This window comes from Onychostoma macrolepis, chromosome 11 (genome assembly GCF_012432095.1).
Source record: "Onychostoma macrolepis isolate SWU-2019 chromosome 11, ASM1243209v1, whole genome shotgun sequence".
In the NCBI taxonomy this organism is placed as follows: domain Eukaryota; kingdom Metazoa; phylum Chordata; class Actinopteri; order Cypriniformes; family Cyprinidae; genus Onychostoma; species Onychostoma macrolepis.
In genome coordinates this window covers 2,589,313-2,606,165 of record NC_081165.1, presented here as the reverse complement: position 1 = coordinate 2,606,165, position 16,853 = coordinate 2,589,313, and the positions used below count along the sequence as shown (strand labels likewise).

The following is a 16,853-nucleotide window of genomic DNA, read 5'->3' as shown; positions in this document are numbered from 1 at the left end:
CAAAGTAGCTCTACAGCATCGAACAAAGAGCTCCAGAACCACTGAGCATCCCTGCTTAATTTGAGAAGTGAAGAAATAATCTGAAAACCAAATATGAATTAGATGAAGAATATGTTTTCACAGTAATAAGGAAAAGAATACAGCTCTGTTGCAAAGCGCTCCAGCTCATTTGTTTGTTCTCCTCTGCACCCGTCATTTTATCCACTGAGATCAGGAAGGCCGAGAGAGACCTGGTGTTTACGAGCCGCCGCCTGCAGCAGAGATCAGACCCTGGAGGCCATGAGCAGCTGCCACATGTTTAATTAACCTGAAGTGTATAAAGGCATAAATGGCTGCCTTTCATTTCTAATTAGGAATTGAAAATCTGTGGAATCATTTTGCTTCATTACAAATAATTATTAATTGATTTTCAATGACAAGTATTGATATGAACCTGTTGAAAGCGAGCAGCATCCAAAGGGAGCAGGTGATTTTGTTACGCTGTTAACTAAACCTCATGCATGCATTAATTGATACTCTATGTTGTTTGTTTCAAGCCTCTCTAATTTGTGCAGATCCATTCAGTCCTGAGAGAGAATAACCTAAGTCTAACTCACTGAGGAATTGGGTCTCAGGTTGATGATAAAAGTCACGATCAAAACTTACTCTGCCCAAGGCAAGATCGTGCAATTTTTTATGTAATATGGTAATTTTTTTGCCTTTATTATGATGGGACAGTAGTTGACAGGAAGCAAAGTGAGAGAGAGGGGGGATGGGATCGGGAAAGGTCCAGAAGCCAGGACTCAAACTCGGGACGCCCGAAGCGCAATGGTGCTAAATGTCAGCGCGTTGCCCACGAGGCTATTGGTAACGACGTGTTAAACTAATTGGTAACACTTTATTATAGGGACCAATTCTCACTATTAACTAGTTGCTTATTAGCACGCCTTATCATCAACATATTGGTTGTTTATTAGTGCTTATAAAGCACATATTCTGCATGACCATATTTTACATCCCTAATCCTACCCAATACCTAAACTTAACAACTACCATACTGACTATTAATAAGCAGCAAATTAGAAGTTTATTGAGGCAAAAGTCATAGTTAATGGTTTGTTAATAGGGAGAATTGGATCCTTAAAATAAAGTGTGACCAAATCATTTTAAAAAGCCTGTTTTACCTTCAAAGTTAAATTTTTACAGGAATTTTATAGGTGTCAATATCACATTAAATATGAACAGATTTAACTTGGATTCAGTATTTACATTGCAAAACACTGCAGTTTTACACTTTATTTTGACAGTCCATTTTAGACATTCTAATAACTTTAATAAGCAACATTGCGACATGTCAACTAACTCTCATTAGCATATTAGTACAGCATTAGTAGACTGTACGGTTGATTAATAGATTAATTTGACATGCACTTGCAAAGTTACTCATATTCAGTAGAAAAAGTGAAAGCAGATATTAAGACGACAGTTTGACATGTAGTTGCAAAGTTACTTATAGTTAGCAAAATGTCTAACGTGGACTATCGCGTTAAAGTGTTACCCCTTAGTGTATTATAAGTTTATAGAATGACCATTAAGAAAAAAGGGAATTATAAAAGAACTCAAGTCAAAACGTCAAGTCAAGTCAGTCACAGGTGAAGAAAAAAAACCAAACAAGACCAAAACATTTCATTTTAAGCGTCCTTTATGCAAAATTTAATTTCTTGTTTTTATTTCTTGTGATTCTGGGGCGGGATGTGAGATGGACGTGTGTTTGTGAGATTCTCCCATTAAAACAAAGCAAAGATAATGCTGTCTGGTAACCTGCTGTTAATCATGTAGCTGGAGTCCCGTATGTGACATCAGCTGAATTATGTGTTATGAGTGCACTGAAGCAGCTCCTTGACATCATCTACAGGGAATTCATTACGCTCAACAGAAAACAGTTAAAACGCAACAAGAGTGTCATTTGTAGATTTTTTTTTTTTTGGACAGATGTCAATACAATTTTCAACTTTAAAACAAGGCTTTCATAGTGAAAGCTCTTTCCACAAGTGCAGGGTTGGGAGAAGGTGTGATAAGTGAATGCGCTTTTTGGGTTTTTTAGGAGGTAATCAGTCTGAGGCTTTAAGTGCTTAGCCTAACATTCAGGCAGTCAGCAGGCACAGGGCTTGCCCGGCTCCAGCTCAACCGTGAGTCCTTTGCTGAGAAGGAAAGCATCCTGCTTGGGTTCTCTTCCCAGGAACTTCTTCAACATGTCAGCAGCATCCTCAGATCCTCCAGGCTTCAGAATGCACTTCCTGTAGCCCAGACCCACCTGTGAGACAACACAGAAACATGAGTAGACTCATAAAGGACATTTACACACAGGATTCACAAGCACTATTGGTTAATCTAATCTAACCTTAGGGTCCATGATGCCTTCTTGTTTGAAACGGGCATAGAACATATCCATGGAGAAGACTTCACTCCACAGGTAACCGTAGTACTGAGCATCATATCCTCCTGCCAGGTGACCGAAGGTAGCAGGCATGTTTGTCCCTGAAAGAGCACAAAAAAAAAAAAAAAAAAAAAAATTAATGAGGAGGTGCTGATAGCAATAATACATGCATATATAACAGTTTAGTTCTGGTCCTCAAATCTGATTGGCTGAGAGATCTTTCCAACCATGAGATATTCACCCAGTATCGCCACGGGAACCATTTAACAATATATTGTCAGGGGCGCACGCAAGTTTTTCGGTCTGGTTCTCATGAGAGCACCTGGAGATTTGGTTTGGTGCTCACACTGCTCAACGTGACCCATTAAATATAACCATAAATAAAGTGCAATAATTATGATTTTATTTTTTTAGCTTATTTTTTTAAATAAAACAAACAAAATAATAAAGTGTGATAATACTATTATATTTGAAAGAGTATTTAAAAAAATTATTTAATAGAACACTTAAAAATAAAATGCTAATTTACTTTTTTTTTAAAATAATAATTTCAAACTTTTTAAAACCCAAAATCAGAAAGCTTTTATGATTTATTTTGGTGAGTCGCAGGAAAATGCGCTGCCAGTTTTAGTGCTGCCTGAGTGAAGCATGTCAGTGAATGTTTTGCATTTTCTGCTCTTAAACTGGCAGTGCGTAGCCTATATTTGTGACCCTGGACCACAATACCAGTCATAAGGGTCAATTTGAAAATTGAGATTTGAGATATATCATCTGAAAGCTGAATAACTAAGCTTTCCATTGATGTATGGCATGTTAACTGCAAAAGAATTAAGAATTAAGGTGAAGAATTAGCTGTGAAACCATCAGGAACCATTTAGTCTCCAGCGCCACCATTTTCCAGAACTGCAGCCTTCCTGGAGTCTCCAGAAGTGCAATGTGTCAGGTTCTCGGAGACCTTGCTTGGGTAAAAAATGCTAAAAAAAATAACCCTCACTTAATATGAACAACATGCTGAAGTGTTGTGAAATACATGAAGACTGATTTTGTATAGGCTTTATGGACAGATAAGTTGAGAGTGACTCTCGAATGACCAGCATCACATCCTCTTGTGCCACTGTTTGAAGAATTTATCTTCCAGAATCTGGCAGTAAGTTTTAGGAGCTCATTTTTATTCCATCTCCTATCCTAAAAAGTTTGTCTTGCAGAGATTGACTAAAATGAGCTCCTAAAACTTACTAGCTCCTAAAAATGGTGGCGCTGGAGACTAAATGATTCCTGATGGTTTCACAGCTAATTCTTCACCTTAATTCTTAATTCTTGTGCAGTTAATGTGTCTTTTCTTCTCCACCTGTTTTTTCTGACCTTGCTGACCCAATGAGCATTTAGCTGCCCAATGGTCATGCCTTAACTTTGCTAATTCTATTATTGCATCCCTCTCATGGGCATTTAATTTTTTTTTTTTTTTTTACTTTTACTCTGAGTTCAATCTCTTTTTTTGGCTCATTTTATCTGTAAAAGAAAACCTGCCTAATAATTCAGCACACCTGAAATAAGGAGCTTTTGACTTTCAGCCTTCATGGACAATTATATATAACTTAGAAATTATTAAATACAAAATCAATAGTAGTTATTAAGATTGATGTGGTTTGGAATTGGTAAAATGTTCTTGGAAAAAAAAGACGACCAGAATATCAACTTGCCTAATAATTCTGCACAAAGTGTAGATCCAATTTTCCATAAGAAATTCTTATACATATATCAATGGTAAAAACTCAAATGAGCGGTCTTAACTTATTTACACAGCACTTGTTTTTATTTTTATTTTGGTCGTGCATGTGCACCACTTACGTGCACACCTGTATTAACATATCTTCCTTTTTTATTTGTGATTTGGGGTAAACCATTACAGTGATGTCAATTTTATTTACCGATTTTTAAGCATATTACATAAATATTGTAATGCTATTGTACTGCAACAAATATTTATCCATTTATTTGCCCTTTAAGCCATTGCAGAGCAATTACATATTGAATATTCATCAAGGGGTTAAAAAAGATAAGTTAAGGATTTTTATTATTATTATTATTATTATTATATTGCTGAGACCTAAATCTTATTTCACCTGGTGAAGAAGGAATTCCCAGGAGGTCCAGGCAAAGTCTGGCATACTCCTCAGCCGGGTCAAGCCCACTCTTTGTGTGCAAAGCCTGGTCCACCTTAGCCAGAACAATCTGCCTCAAGTTAAACAGTCCTGAAAAACAGGAAGAAAAAGTTAGTAGGCCAGAGGATTTAAAGGGTTACTCCGCCCCAAAATGAAAATTGTGTCATTAATCACTTACTCCTATGTCGTTCCAAACCCGTAAAAGTTTAGTTCGTCTTCGGAACACAATTTAAGATATTTTGGGTGAAAACTGGGAGGCCCAGAAAAGTATTTAAGACATCGTCACAAACAACGTTACGTCACCGTAATTTTACGAAGCTACAAGAATACTTTTTGTACGCAAAGAAAACAAAAATAACGACATTATTCAACAATGTCTCCTCCACGTCACCGTAGCGCTATTTTGGAAAATATCTGCTGGACGCAAATAGCGTACGCTGTTACGGTGACGTAATTTTGACGTAACATCTTTTTGACGATGTCCTTCATATTTTTCAGTGTTAATTGTTTGGCAGTCAATGGGACAGTCACAAGCCTCCCGGTTTTCATCCAAAATATCTTAAATTGTGCTCCGAAGACGAACAAAGCTTTTACGGGTTTGGAACGACATGTGGGTAAGTGATTAATAACAATTTTCATTTTGGGGTGGAGTAACCCTTTAATAAATGTCTTTTATGAAAGGACAGGACTTTTTTAAATTGTGAAAAGTGGGCGTTTGAAGCTTGATGCAAAAGTTGTAGTTAATGGTTTGTTAATAGTGAGAATTGGACCTTAAAATAAAGTGACCGACAATTCTTTTCCTTCAGAAAATAATTTACTGAATTGTTCAAAAGAAGACTAGGAAAGTGTGAGCAAACAGGGTAAACATTTGTTACATTAACTTGTGGCTAGTGTGTGATCAGTTTAAGTTTCTATTGTGGAAATGACCCGTGCGTGTTCTATGGTCACCTGTGTTAGCAAGTCTAGACTTCATGAGTTTGTCCAGAAGCTCCTCTGGAATGGGCTTTCCTGTTTTGTAGTGTTTGGACATGCGCTGCAGGGGCTCCTTCTCCCAGACCCAGTTCTCCAACATCTGAGATGGAGCTTCCACAAAATCCCTCTCCACATGAGTCCCGCTGAACATCGCAAAGTCAGCCTGAACAAACAGAAGAACGTCCATATTTAAACTTCACAGACTGCAAAATAGTTGCAAGCAAAATGTCACTGTAAGTCCTAATTCAGACCTGGGCACAAAGCTGGTGCATCACATGTCCAAACTCATGGAAGTACGTTTCCACTTCATCGTGCTGCAGCAGGGACGGCGCGTCAGCGGTGGGCTTGCTGAAGTTAGCCACCATGGCAGCCACAGCCATCTGCCTGGTCCCGTCAGGGAGCAAACAGCCGGGCTGCAGGCCAAAGCATGCGGCATGGCCGTACTTCCCCTCCCTGCAGAGATAATGGAGAATTAGCAGTTAATCTAGATCAGTGCTCTCAAACCTTTTTTACACCATGGACCGGTTACGTTTTGAAAATATTCTCTATCATATTGTGGTTTTTGAGTCACAGTCAGATAATGATTTTAGGGATAAACAAGAAAAAAATGCATTTCAAGCACACAGAATGACAATGCCGTTGAGGGCTTTTGACAATTCATGTCTATGTATCTTAAATGAAGGGAGACGTGAAAGAGGAATCAACTTGGTATTCGCACGCTGTCTGAAACACACCTCTTGTGCGCACTTTGGCAGTGTGCGAGAACAGCGCGCGAGTAATGATCGGAGTTCTCGTTCATTTCATATTCTTGTGGTTTAAAATTTCTTGAACGTGTAAATTGGCAAATTAATCTAAGAATCACATGCGTGCTGAATGGTGGGGTCTGGTCCGTACGAGTCACAGATCAAATGTGCTCCGTTAAACCCCAAGGCTATGACAGATCAGAGCGATCTTTTGTCGAATTGATACTCCATATCAATCGCATACAATGAAACTAAAGAATAATTAGAGCAATCATTAACGCTCAATAAATAACAGTGTCATATCTATACTAGTGCTGTCAAACGATTAATCACAATTAAATCTCATACAAAACAAAAGTTTCTTTGCATAATATATGCGTGTTCTGTGTATATTTATTATGAATATATATTTTGAAAATATTTACGTTTATATTCATATAATTTATATTATAAATAAATATTTAATATATAAACAACATTTTTCTGAAATATATGCATGCGTGTGTATTTATATATACATAAATATAAACATACATATATTATGTAAACAAAAACTTTTATTTTGGATGCGATTAATCGTTTGACAGCACAAATCTATACACATTTTTCCAGAACGTTCTTGCGACCCGGTAGCAATTCTTCCACGGCCCGGTAGTGCGTCGCGACCCGGTGGTTGGGGACCTCTGATCTAGATGAAGCTCTGCGTTCAGGATAAGAATGGGGTCTACGTCTCAGAAATCAGACAGTGAAGCACTCCAAGATACAGGGGCCGGATTCATAAAAATGTTAAGAAATGTATTAAGGTAAATTCCAAGAAGTTCATATGAATGCTCCTAAGTGTAATTCCGGTTTAAAAAAATATTATATATCATTCTTAGGAAACATTTTAACATTTTTTTCATCAGAAGAAACTCAATGAAAAACACTTCAAATAGTGATGCGCTGAAATTTCACCAATCAAAAATATTTGGCAAAAAATGAATTTAAGGTTTTGGCCAACACAGTTTAAACAGGCATCTAATAAACAGCGATTCTCTGATTGTGCGTTTTGACTGTCAGTATGGAATACATTTTAGTCTGTGCTGTTTTCTGTAGTTGATGTCTGAACAAAACTTCCTTAAATATCTTTGTGCTTTGTTACCTTTGAGATGAAAGTCTTAGCTTTCAAATTGTCAACTGTATAAAGAAATTCAAACCATAAGTGTAATTTTGCATTGTTTCCTCTAGAGAGGACTATTACTAAATATATTCACTATATTAAATATTAATTTTATGTTTACTTAACTTGTCTTTATTATTTAATGCATGTTTGAATAGCTCTATCAAGAAAACAGGTTAAAACTGCCACTGTTTAAATTTTTATATTTAAACAACTTGTAGAACCAATTAATTCCATTCGTCATTAAAACCTTTATACTGCATTATGCATAATTTCAATGTTTATAAACGACTGATTATTAAAATAATGAAAATGGTAAAAGCATGATTTAACATTTTAAGTGATTATTAACTAAAATGTCATTTTAAAAAATAATTTAAAATATACTTTGTTAAAAAAATAACATTTTTAGTTTACTACCTTCAATTCATTTAAACCATCCAATAAATTTATTAAAAAGCTTACCTTTGGGGATTTATTTAAGATTTGTCTCTTATCTTAAAAAAAAAAAAAGATAAGAACATTCTTAGGTTAATAATATGTTGTATTTTTAATACTTTCCGGCCCCTGAATCCCAATTAGAGAAAAACATACAGATCCCCCGGGAAGATCACCAGAGAAAAATTCCATAAAATACAAGCATGAGTGCTCACCTGGGGAAAAGATCCAGATAAAACTGGCCCACGACCTGGCCGGAGCTGCGATCTTTAACGCAGTACAGCGTAACATCATCGTGCCAGACAGGTGCGCCCTCCACCTGCTGGAAGGTGAGATTGAGCAGCTCCTGATAGATGTCCAGTAGGCCCTTGGTCACCACCTCCATTGGGAAATACTCCTTCAGTTGGTTCTGATCCACTGCATACTGGGTCTCCTCCACCTGGGTCATGTAGTAGCGTGTGTCCCAGGCGTAGAGCTCTCCAGTAAATGGCAGATTCCTCTTCTGGCTCTCCTGTTCCTTCAGCTTCAAAATCACAGCCCTTTCCTGCTCACCCAAGGGCTTCAGTTTAATAGCCAGATCCTCTACAGTGTGCAGGAGATAATGGAAAGACAAAGGGTTAGACAAAGATGTACTAAATTCAACAGAGAACAGTGTTGCTGCAAGATTTTTAAGCTTAAATTTAAGATTTTAAGATCTGCACAAATAAAATGAATACCTTATGAGCAGGGTAGGGCAATGACTATAGTAACATTAAACTGCAAAAAGCATGATTTACAGTTCAGATACAAGTTTTCACAAAAACAAAGTTTTATAAAATGATACACTTCACATTTACGGCTTTAACGCATTTTTAAGAATATGCATGAGTCAAAAGTATTAATTATTATATTTATTTTAATAACACACATTTTACTGTTTAGATTTTTATAATAAATGATCTTTTTAAAATCGATCCACCAGTTCACATTAGGCGCTTTCGCACCGGAGGAACTAGGAACGGTTTTAGTTCTAGGAACTCCGTTTGCGGGAACTAACTTAGCTCCCACTTCAGAGTAGGGTCTAAAATAGTTCGATAGGAACTACCAGTGACGAAAGTGTATGCTGATTAGCCAAATGCACGCAAAACATCGGCCATTTTTAAAAAGCCATGTAAAAATACTTATTCCACAAACATGGAAAACAGCGATAACAGCATTTACTTGTTGTCTGCAGCATTGTGTTCTTTACTCAGCTTCGATGGTAACACTACAAGTTGTCATAGGAGATTTACTGTATTGACCCGAATATAAAAGATTATAAGACGACCCCCCTTTTTCCAGATGCACCTTTTGGAAAAAGGTTTTTTTAAAACCAAATTTGTTTTTGTTTTTTCTTTCTCTATGTAAAACACATTTTTTCTTAAATTATTTTTCCTATTTGAATTTTTGTTTTGAAAGTATGGTAAATGCTGGTAAAATGTACCAACAACAATGACATTAAAAAAATATTTGAAATACCATAAAAATAACAGGTAGCCCATCTGAATTATATAACATTTAGGCTATCCATCTCATAGTAGCCTACCAAAAACAGTAGAAGTGAAATCTTACTGTAGTCTTCAAATCTGGGTACCGTCTTATGTTTTAAATCACTTAGAGAGGTAGTTTGGTCCCATCAGGTTAACATGACAGTCACGACTCTACCGCTGTAAGCTTTTCATTTTCTTTTTTCACTCGTGATCTTTACAACACACATTGCATTACATATTTCATGGCACACTCGTTTTATGCATTTGTGGCGCCACCTCTATTGTTGTGGGTGTATTATTGACATGTCAAAGTCTAGACCCCGAATATAAGACGACCGTGTTTTTTCAGATGCATTTCCAAGAAAAAAAACATTGTCTTATATTCGGGTCAATACGGTAGTCAGATTTTCACGCTCTTTCAATCGCGCAAACTGTGTGTTTACATTCCATCTCCATTATCACATCACACAACAAAAACAGCTCCGATCACAGCGTTCTCTGTTTACCGGTTGTTGACGTTTGGTAAATGCCACGAATAAAGATGTCGCTGATGTGTGTTTGCAGGGTAAAAACATGGGTCGATTTTTGCATTGGTCTGAACAAAAACAACCCAATGCTATGTTCTTGCAATACCGGAGGCTACAGTGCCATCTAGCCAATTCTATTCCAACAGAGGAGACCTGATTCAAACATCAAACAAACAGACGCAAATACTTTTGTGGAACCTGTAATAATTTGTGTCAGGATTTTTTGATAAACAAAGTTGAAAAGCATTTATTTGAGATGGAAATATTTTGTCTTATATATTAGCTTCACAGTCACTTTTGACCAATTGAATGCATCATTGCTTAAAAAAAAAGCGTAATTTTCATTAAATAAAAAAAATAAATAAAAGATTCTCAAATGCTTGCTTTTACACGCTATTTCAGTGTTTTGTTTTTTTTCTCCAGAGTTTCAGCTCCAGTCTCAACTTTGTTATTTTATATATGTGAGGTTCTTGTCTATTTCCATGTAAAGGTATCAGTCATTACCAAGGAAAGTTGCAACCGTCTTGGAGGTCTTGGCCATGTTCATCTCAAGCACAAAGTCAGCATGAGTGCTGAAGCCCAGCAGGCTGCTCTTCTGAGAGCGCAACTCCACAAGCTCCTTCAGGATAGCAGAGTTCTCCTGTCAGGGGAATCATTACAGTAGCATTATGAAAATGATTCACTGCAATTATTTTAAAACATATTGTTATTGGGCAGCATTCTAATTTTGGTTACAGGTGATTTCTGGGATGTCCGACCTCTTTGCAACGCGAGTTGAAAGCCTCCTCTAATTTTTTCCGTGTCTCTGGGACGAAGCATTTCTTCATGGTGGGGAAATAATGAGGATACTTCAGAGTGAGCTGCAGGTTTCCAGAGTCATCCTTCTCCAGAGAGTTAAGGAAATCCTCAGGAAGCCCCCCTAATAAAAGCATTTACACCCATCATATCTTATTTTCAAAACTACATGTAAGAGAAGAAAAATAATTGTTCATGCAAGCACTAAGTGTCTCTGAAAAGAAAGTATTCTGTCCACCCACCAAGTTCCTCACGAGAGAAATGGAGGCAAGTTGTATCTTCATTCAGGTGTTTGTTGAAATCGATACACAGAGTGCTCATTTTTTTCTTGATCTTTTTGATCTCCTGTTACAGGGAATATAAAACTCTGTTATAGGCTAAACGAGAGCGTTTGTGTTACTGCTCCACAGCAATCTGAAAGGAAGATCTTAATATCTGACCTCCTGCGTATCTTTGGAAAGATGAAGGCCGTTTCTTTTGCCAAGCTTAATAAGTCTCTCCATGTAACGCTTGGCCTCAGGGGTTAAACACTCATCTGAGAGCTTCTCCTGTTAAAAAGTACATAATTATTACTTTTAGTTATTTATAAATTCATTAAAAATGACAAGACATAAAAATTCAGTTGCTTCAAAAAATGAGGCGTATACAAAAGGTGTTCTAAACTTACATCACCTTTAAATGTTTTTAATATATAATATATAAATACATGGCAAAACTTCATGCACAAGTTGGTGGAACAACACACTAATGTGTGACTAATTTGGTTAAGTCAGCTAGCAGGTTTTCTCAGCTGTCTCAGACCTCAGTTCTGTCCCTGAGAGATACTAGTGTTTAGTTCCTGAGGGAGATGTGTTAGTGCTCGCTCCCTGCTCACCTCCAGAGCCACGATTCTCTGATAAACGTCCTCTCTCATACTCATCTCCACATCAAACTCTGACAGCTTCTTATCGGCTTCAGTGCTGGCCGTGCGGACGTCCTTACAGGGGGACACATGCTGAGGGAAATCCAGCATGTTCCGCTGAACTGCAAAAAGAAAAAAAGTGCCATTTTAGAAAACACATAATTGGTTGTTTTTGATACTTGAATTTAATCAGCAGGTCCTCAGAGATTCTATGCATATTACCGTAATTATTAATTCAACATAACGTCTATTGAACAAATATAAAATAGAAGAATATAAAGGGGCATATTTTAATTTTTGTTTGGCTGGAATTAAAATTCAGCTAATTCAACACCTGAACAATGGTGAAGCGCAGAAGAACACACGAGCTGGTCAGCATGTCATTATGCAAAAAGTGCTGAATGGCGTATACCACTACACACAGTTTTCCTGCACACTCAGACTTTTTTTTGATGGCGCTTACAAAAGTAGATGGATAGATAAACCTGGTATGTTTCTTTGCAAATGTCACCCCTGGACTGAAATACAAGGATATAAGTAATCCAAAACAAGCAATAACCACTTAGATGATTAACAGAAATGCTGTTGATAATTTTTTCTTTTTCTTTTTATTATTAAAAATCAGAAGATATTTTGTAAAATAGGCGTTAAAACCCTGTTAAACCCTTGTGCATCTTTAGGGGCATTTTTGTATATTTAATTTAATTTTGGCTGTTAATGCACAGAGCATACACTTTCTGCTTCTGCTAAAAAAAAAAAGACCAAGCGCATTGAAGTTATGTAATATAATTGTGTGGGTGTATTGGTATGGATATCAGAGTGTGGTTTATGTGTGTGCTAAGAAACCTTTTTTTATTCTGACTCTGTATAAACAAATATTAATGCATCAAAATTAATACTGTTTCTAATCACTTAATTATCCAAGATCATAAATAACAACAACAATAATAATAATAACAATCTCTTCTTGGCATTTAGTATATGGAACTTTTTTCCATTTAAAAAAAACAAAACAATAGTGGCATTATGTAAACAAACTGGCATTTAAAGGATTAAAATCCTAATAATTAATACATTTTTGGTAGTTATGATCGGACTGGTTTTGGTAAAAATTTATCTTGGTGAAAGCGGGATTTTTATTTTTTATGACAGACATTTTTGTCCCTTTAAGGACTCGTGTGACTTTTTTAAAATTGACGAGTTAAATCACTGTGTGTACAACCTCTTTACTATAATTAAATTTTAAAATTAAATAAAATGACTTGATAAATGCCAATCATAAATTTAATTACAATTAAGTTATACTAATTATTTAGTTATTATATAATAAATTATTATTGTCAAACATGAAATGGTATAAACTGTTTGTATTTGTCTTTTTTTATATCAAATTTAATATATCAAGCTTTTACGGATCATATAGTATCACACAGGAGAATATGGAGCCCATACTTGAGAAGGAAAGAAACACTTCAGTGACGATTGAAAGATACAAATAAACATTCCTCAAAATCCTTGCGTATCATATTTGATAATGGATAATCAAGTAAAGCTTCAGTCTAGCAAGTGTTCATTTAAAAATACTACTATAAAAAAAAAATCAGTAAAGATATTGAAGCAAATAAAAACGTGTGAACCTCAAGGGGGGCATTTTTAGAATTATATTAAAAGGCCTTTTACTAAAAGAACATAAGGTTTTTCAGCAGCGTTTATATTATGAAACTGTATTTATGATGCATCTATAGTATTGATTTCTACCTGTGTATTCCACTTCCACATCAGCGAGGGCCTTCAGGGTGTTCTCATAGCTGACACTAGACAAGTCCAGCGCTCCGACCATGTCATACACCTTTTTGGTCTTGACAATAAGCTCTTCAGTAAGCTGCTGGATCCGGTCGGGAGACAGATCCCAGTGCAAACGGTTGTCATCACAGACCCGGTCCCCAGAGCCAAACACAACTTCACCTGAACATTCATAAACATGGCTTACACTGAATGTTATAACAGTATGAACTTAACTGTGATTTACATATAGAACCCGTTTCGAGATCCATATCATTTATTATTCCTGAAACAACATATCCATCAACCGATCATGCTTTTAGGCTCATGATTGTTCTACCACCTGAAAATACTGTGTATTCAGAATGAATGACGATATGTGACCCTAGACCACAAAACCAGTCTCAAGTCGCTGGGGTATATTTGTAGCAACAGCCAAAAATACATTGTACGGGTCAAAATGTTCTTTTATGCCAAAAATCATTAGGATATTAAGTAAAGATCATGTTTCATGAAGATATTTTGTAAATTTCCTACAGTAAATACATTAAAAATTAATTTTTGACTAGTAAAATGCATTGCTAAGAACTTCATTTGGACAACTTTAAAGGCAATTTTCTCAATATTTTGATTTTTTTTGCACCCTCAGATGATGTATAAATCTGAATTTCGAAAAATCTACACTTATGACTGGTTTTGTGGTCCGGGGTCACATGTGTATAAAAGTGTGTAGACTAGACTCATTTGGCTAACGTTAGTGAATTTTCACTTCTATGGCTCTTTTATTTATTTATTTAAATCAACTTAAAATAAATGAATTTGTTTTAAACAGGAATTTCAACTTAAAATATTTTAATAAAATATAATATTTTTGTAATTTTAATAAGATATTTTCTCTAAAAATACACATGCATATTAAATGCACACAACTGTTATGCATCATACAAGTAGGTTAAATAAGATGTATTGCTAACCAACTGAACATGGATATCTGCTCTATACGGTCATTATGACTGATATTGTTGAGGGCGTGTGATGAGTTTGCTAAAGTAATAAATCCTAGAGCTTAAAGGTTAACCAGCTAACCATGCTCTCCTTAAACATAGCGCATTTAATTTAAATGGGTTGAGCCCAAACCAACATTATAAAGAGAGAAGCCGCGTTAGAAGAACACATAAGAAATGTTTTTGCAAACAGAGAAATCATTATGTTTAACGAATCTCTTGCATTGTAAACTTAGGCCCTGTCAGTGTAGGACAAAAGCCGAAGTCTGGTGTGTTTTCGTTGTCGGAACCGGAGCTTAGCGGCACCAGCTGACCCACCGAGTACTAGCTCAGTGCGCTAACGAGCCACAACACAACAGCGGCTTCGTTTAAAAGGCAGACAATTATGTTAAGGTTCTTATATTCTGGTGGTACAATGCATGCTTTTTAAGTTTAGCGTAGCACGTATTTCTTACCTGTAGGTGCCATATTCCTCTCACTCAGTAGAAACACCGCGTGTTTAACGATTCAAAGAACCTATAATAGCCGCTCACTCACGCTTCCTGCTCCGGTCACATGATCCTCAGCGGAGCCCGCGATTGGTTGAAGACTTCTGCAACATTCTATCTATCTATGTATGTATCTATCTATCTATCTATCTATCCATCTATCTATCAGTATGAAGATGTTACTTAGAGAAAATTGTAATTGTAAAATTTATTTGCCAAATCTAGAAAATCCTGAAAATTTAAGAAAACTTTCCATAAAGGCTTTGACTGGCGAGGAATCACATGAAGACCTGAATCACTGAGAAGCTTTTAATGATATCCTGAAACGCTGTAAATAACCATGATTTGGGGGTCTGATGCCATCTGCTGGCGAGGTGAGACGTTTTTGTTTTTGATTTATTGAAAACTCTTATAAGTCAGGTCAATCGATCCATTCTCAGTACACTGACAATGCAAAACGATAGATGGGTCAGTAATTGTAAATGTTTTGTTTTCTCACATTATTTTACAGTTTTTTTAGTGTGAGAGATGTAACAACAACAAGTCAGTGTGATCTTGACTGATGCCATTAAACACTGCCACAAAACTGTTCATAACAGTTGTTTTTCTTCTAAGTTAGCAGATATTAGGACTTGAATTCCCACCAAATCTGACAGAACAGCTCCAAAAAAAGGTAAGATGACAAACACAGTTTGGTCGTATATATATATATATATATATATATATATATATATATATATATATATATATATATATATATATATATATATATTATTTTATATATATTATTTTATTTATTTATTTTTGTAGTTGCTTTTATGTAGTTTCATTACACCTTTTAATGTTTACATTTTTAAATGTGTGTTCATGTTGAAACTGAGTTTGTATTGTTTAAAAATGTCTTGAAACTTTTTTGAAGCTTGGACATTATGAAAAATGTAAAAATAATGAAAAAAATATGTTGCATGGAAAGCAAAATAACACTAAATGATAAAGTAATTAATAAATTACAAAACGGATTAATTTCATTTCAGCATTGCATCCACTGAAATGTTTAATCCACCACACTGTGATAAGTGATAAAGTAGTGATCCAAAATGGTCATTGCTGTGGTACAGTTGTACCCAGATTAGGAATTTTACTAGGTGTCTTTGAATGATCTGGCATATGTGCATCCCTGGGGTTAGTGCTCAGATGCCACCTGTAATCTGCGTAATGTACAGACAGTAAATTAAGACATTTTATTGGAATATTTATTCCAAAAGCCCTGAATTAGCATGGTCATTAGATTTTACTCCTGTTAGATATTTGTACAATTGGTGATAATATATCCATTAGGTTAGCAGTTCTTGAAAACATAAGAAAGAATTATTTAATTATTATAAAGGCAATTTTCATGGCTGGTAAGGTAGTTAATTGTATGTTATCTGTTTCATGGCTTTATAAAAATACATCTCTATATAACTTCTGTTTGAATTGGAAAATAGATTTTGAGTGGGTTTAACCAAACTATGACAAACTATATCGATAGTGTGTATAGCTTCAAATCCGTTTCCTAGGAATTGGAACAAATGTTAAATTAATAAATGTTAAATAATTCAGCTGGTATTGGCAGGTCAGATCAATGGTTTATAACTAACGTCAGACACTTTCGAACTTTTTAAAAATAGTTTCACTCTATACATGCTTGGAAATTTAAACCTGACATCAGTCACACTTTTTCTAGGCCTATTTAATCATTTAGTTTTTATTCAGTTTATTCAATTTATTCAGTTTCCGCAACATTCACAAATGGGTGTGAAACAATTCTGTTGTGGTAATGATCAAAAATACTCTCTTGTGGAAGTGATGTCCACATTGAAGGTAAGTTGACTTTATTAACCTGTATTATTTAAAACCAGTTTGAGGACATGGGAAAAAGTACCCATCACGAAAGTTTACTATTTTTTTTTTTTTTT

The 16,853-nt window shown here is 35.6% G+C and overlaps 1 protein-coding gene across 1 annotated transcript; it reads right to left on the bottom strand.

Annotated features, from left to right (window-relative positions):
* Nucleotides 1–1,645: 1,645 nt before the first annotated feature.
* thop1 (thimet oligopeptidase 1) lies at nt 1,646–15,013 on the bottom strand. Its single transcript, XM_058792421.1, has 13 exons — nt 14,863–15,013; nt 13,380–13,586; nt 11,595–11,743; nt 11,161–11,268; nt 10,963–11,065; nt 10,684–10,844; nt 10,430–10,565; nt 8,106–8,472; nt 5,802–6,003; nt 5,527–5,713; nt 4,540–4,668; nt 2,381–2,517; nt 1,646–2,293 (listed from the first exon to the last, which is right to left on the bottom strand). Exons 1-13 carry the CDS (start codon nt 14,873–14,875, stop codon nt 2,132–2,134), a joined length of 2,061 nt encoding a protein of 686 aa, XP_058648404.1. The 5' UTR covers nt 14,876–15,013; the 3' UTR covers nt 1,646–2,131.
* Nucleotides 15,014–16,853: the final 1,840 nt, after the last annotated feature.

What these genes read in the sequence shown, in the direction of transcription:
- thop1 (XM_058792421.1), bottom strand. An exon ending in AGAGAATCGTGGCTCTGGAG is followed by an intron (nt 11,269 to 11,594) that starts GTGAGCAGGGAG and finishes ACTTTTTAACAG; the next exon opens with GAGAAGCTCTCAGATGAGTG. An exon ending in TGCACCAGCTTTGTGCCCAG is followed by an intron (nt 5,714 to 5,801) that starts GTCTGAATTAGG and finishes CTGTTTGTTCAG; the next exon opens with GCTGACTTTGCGATGTTCAG.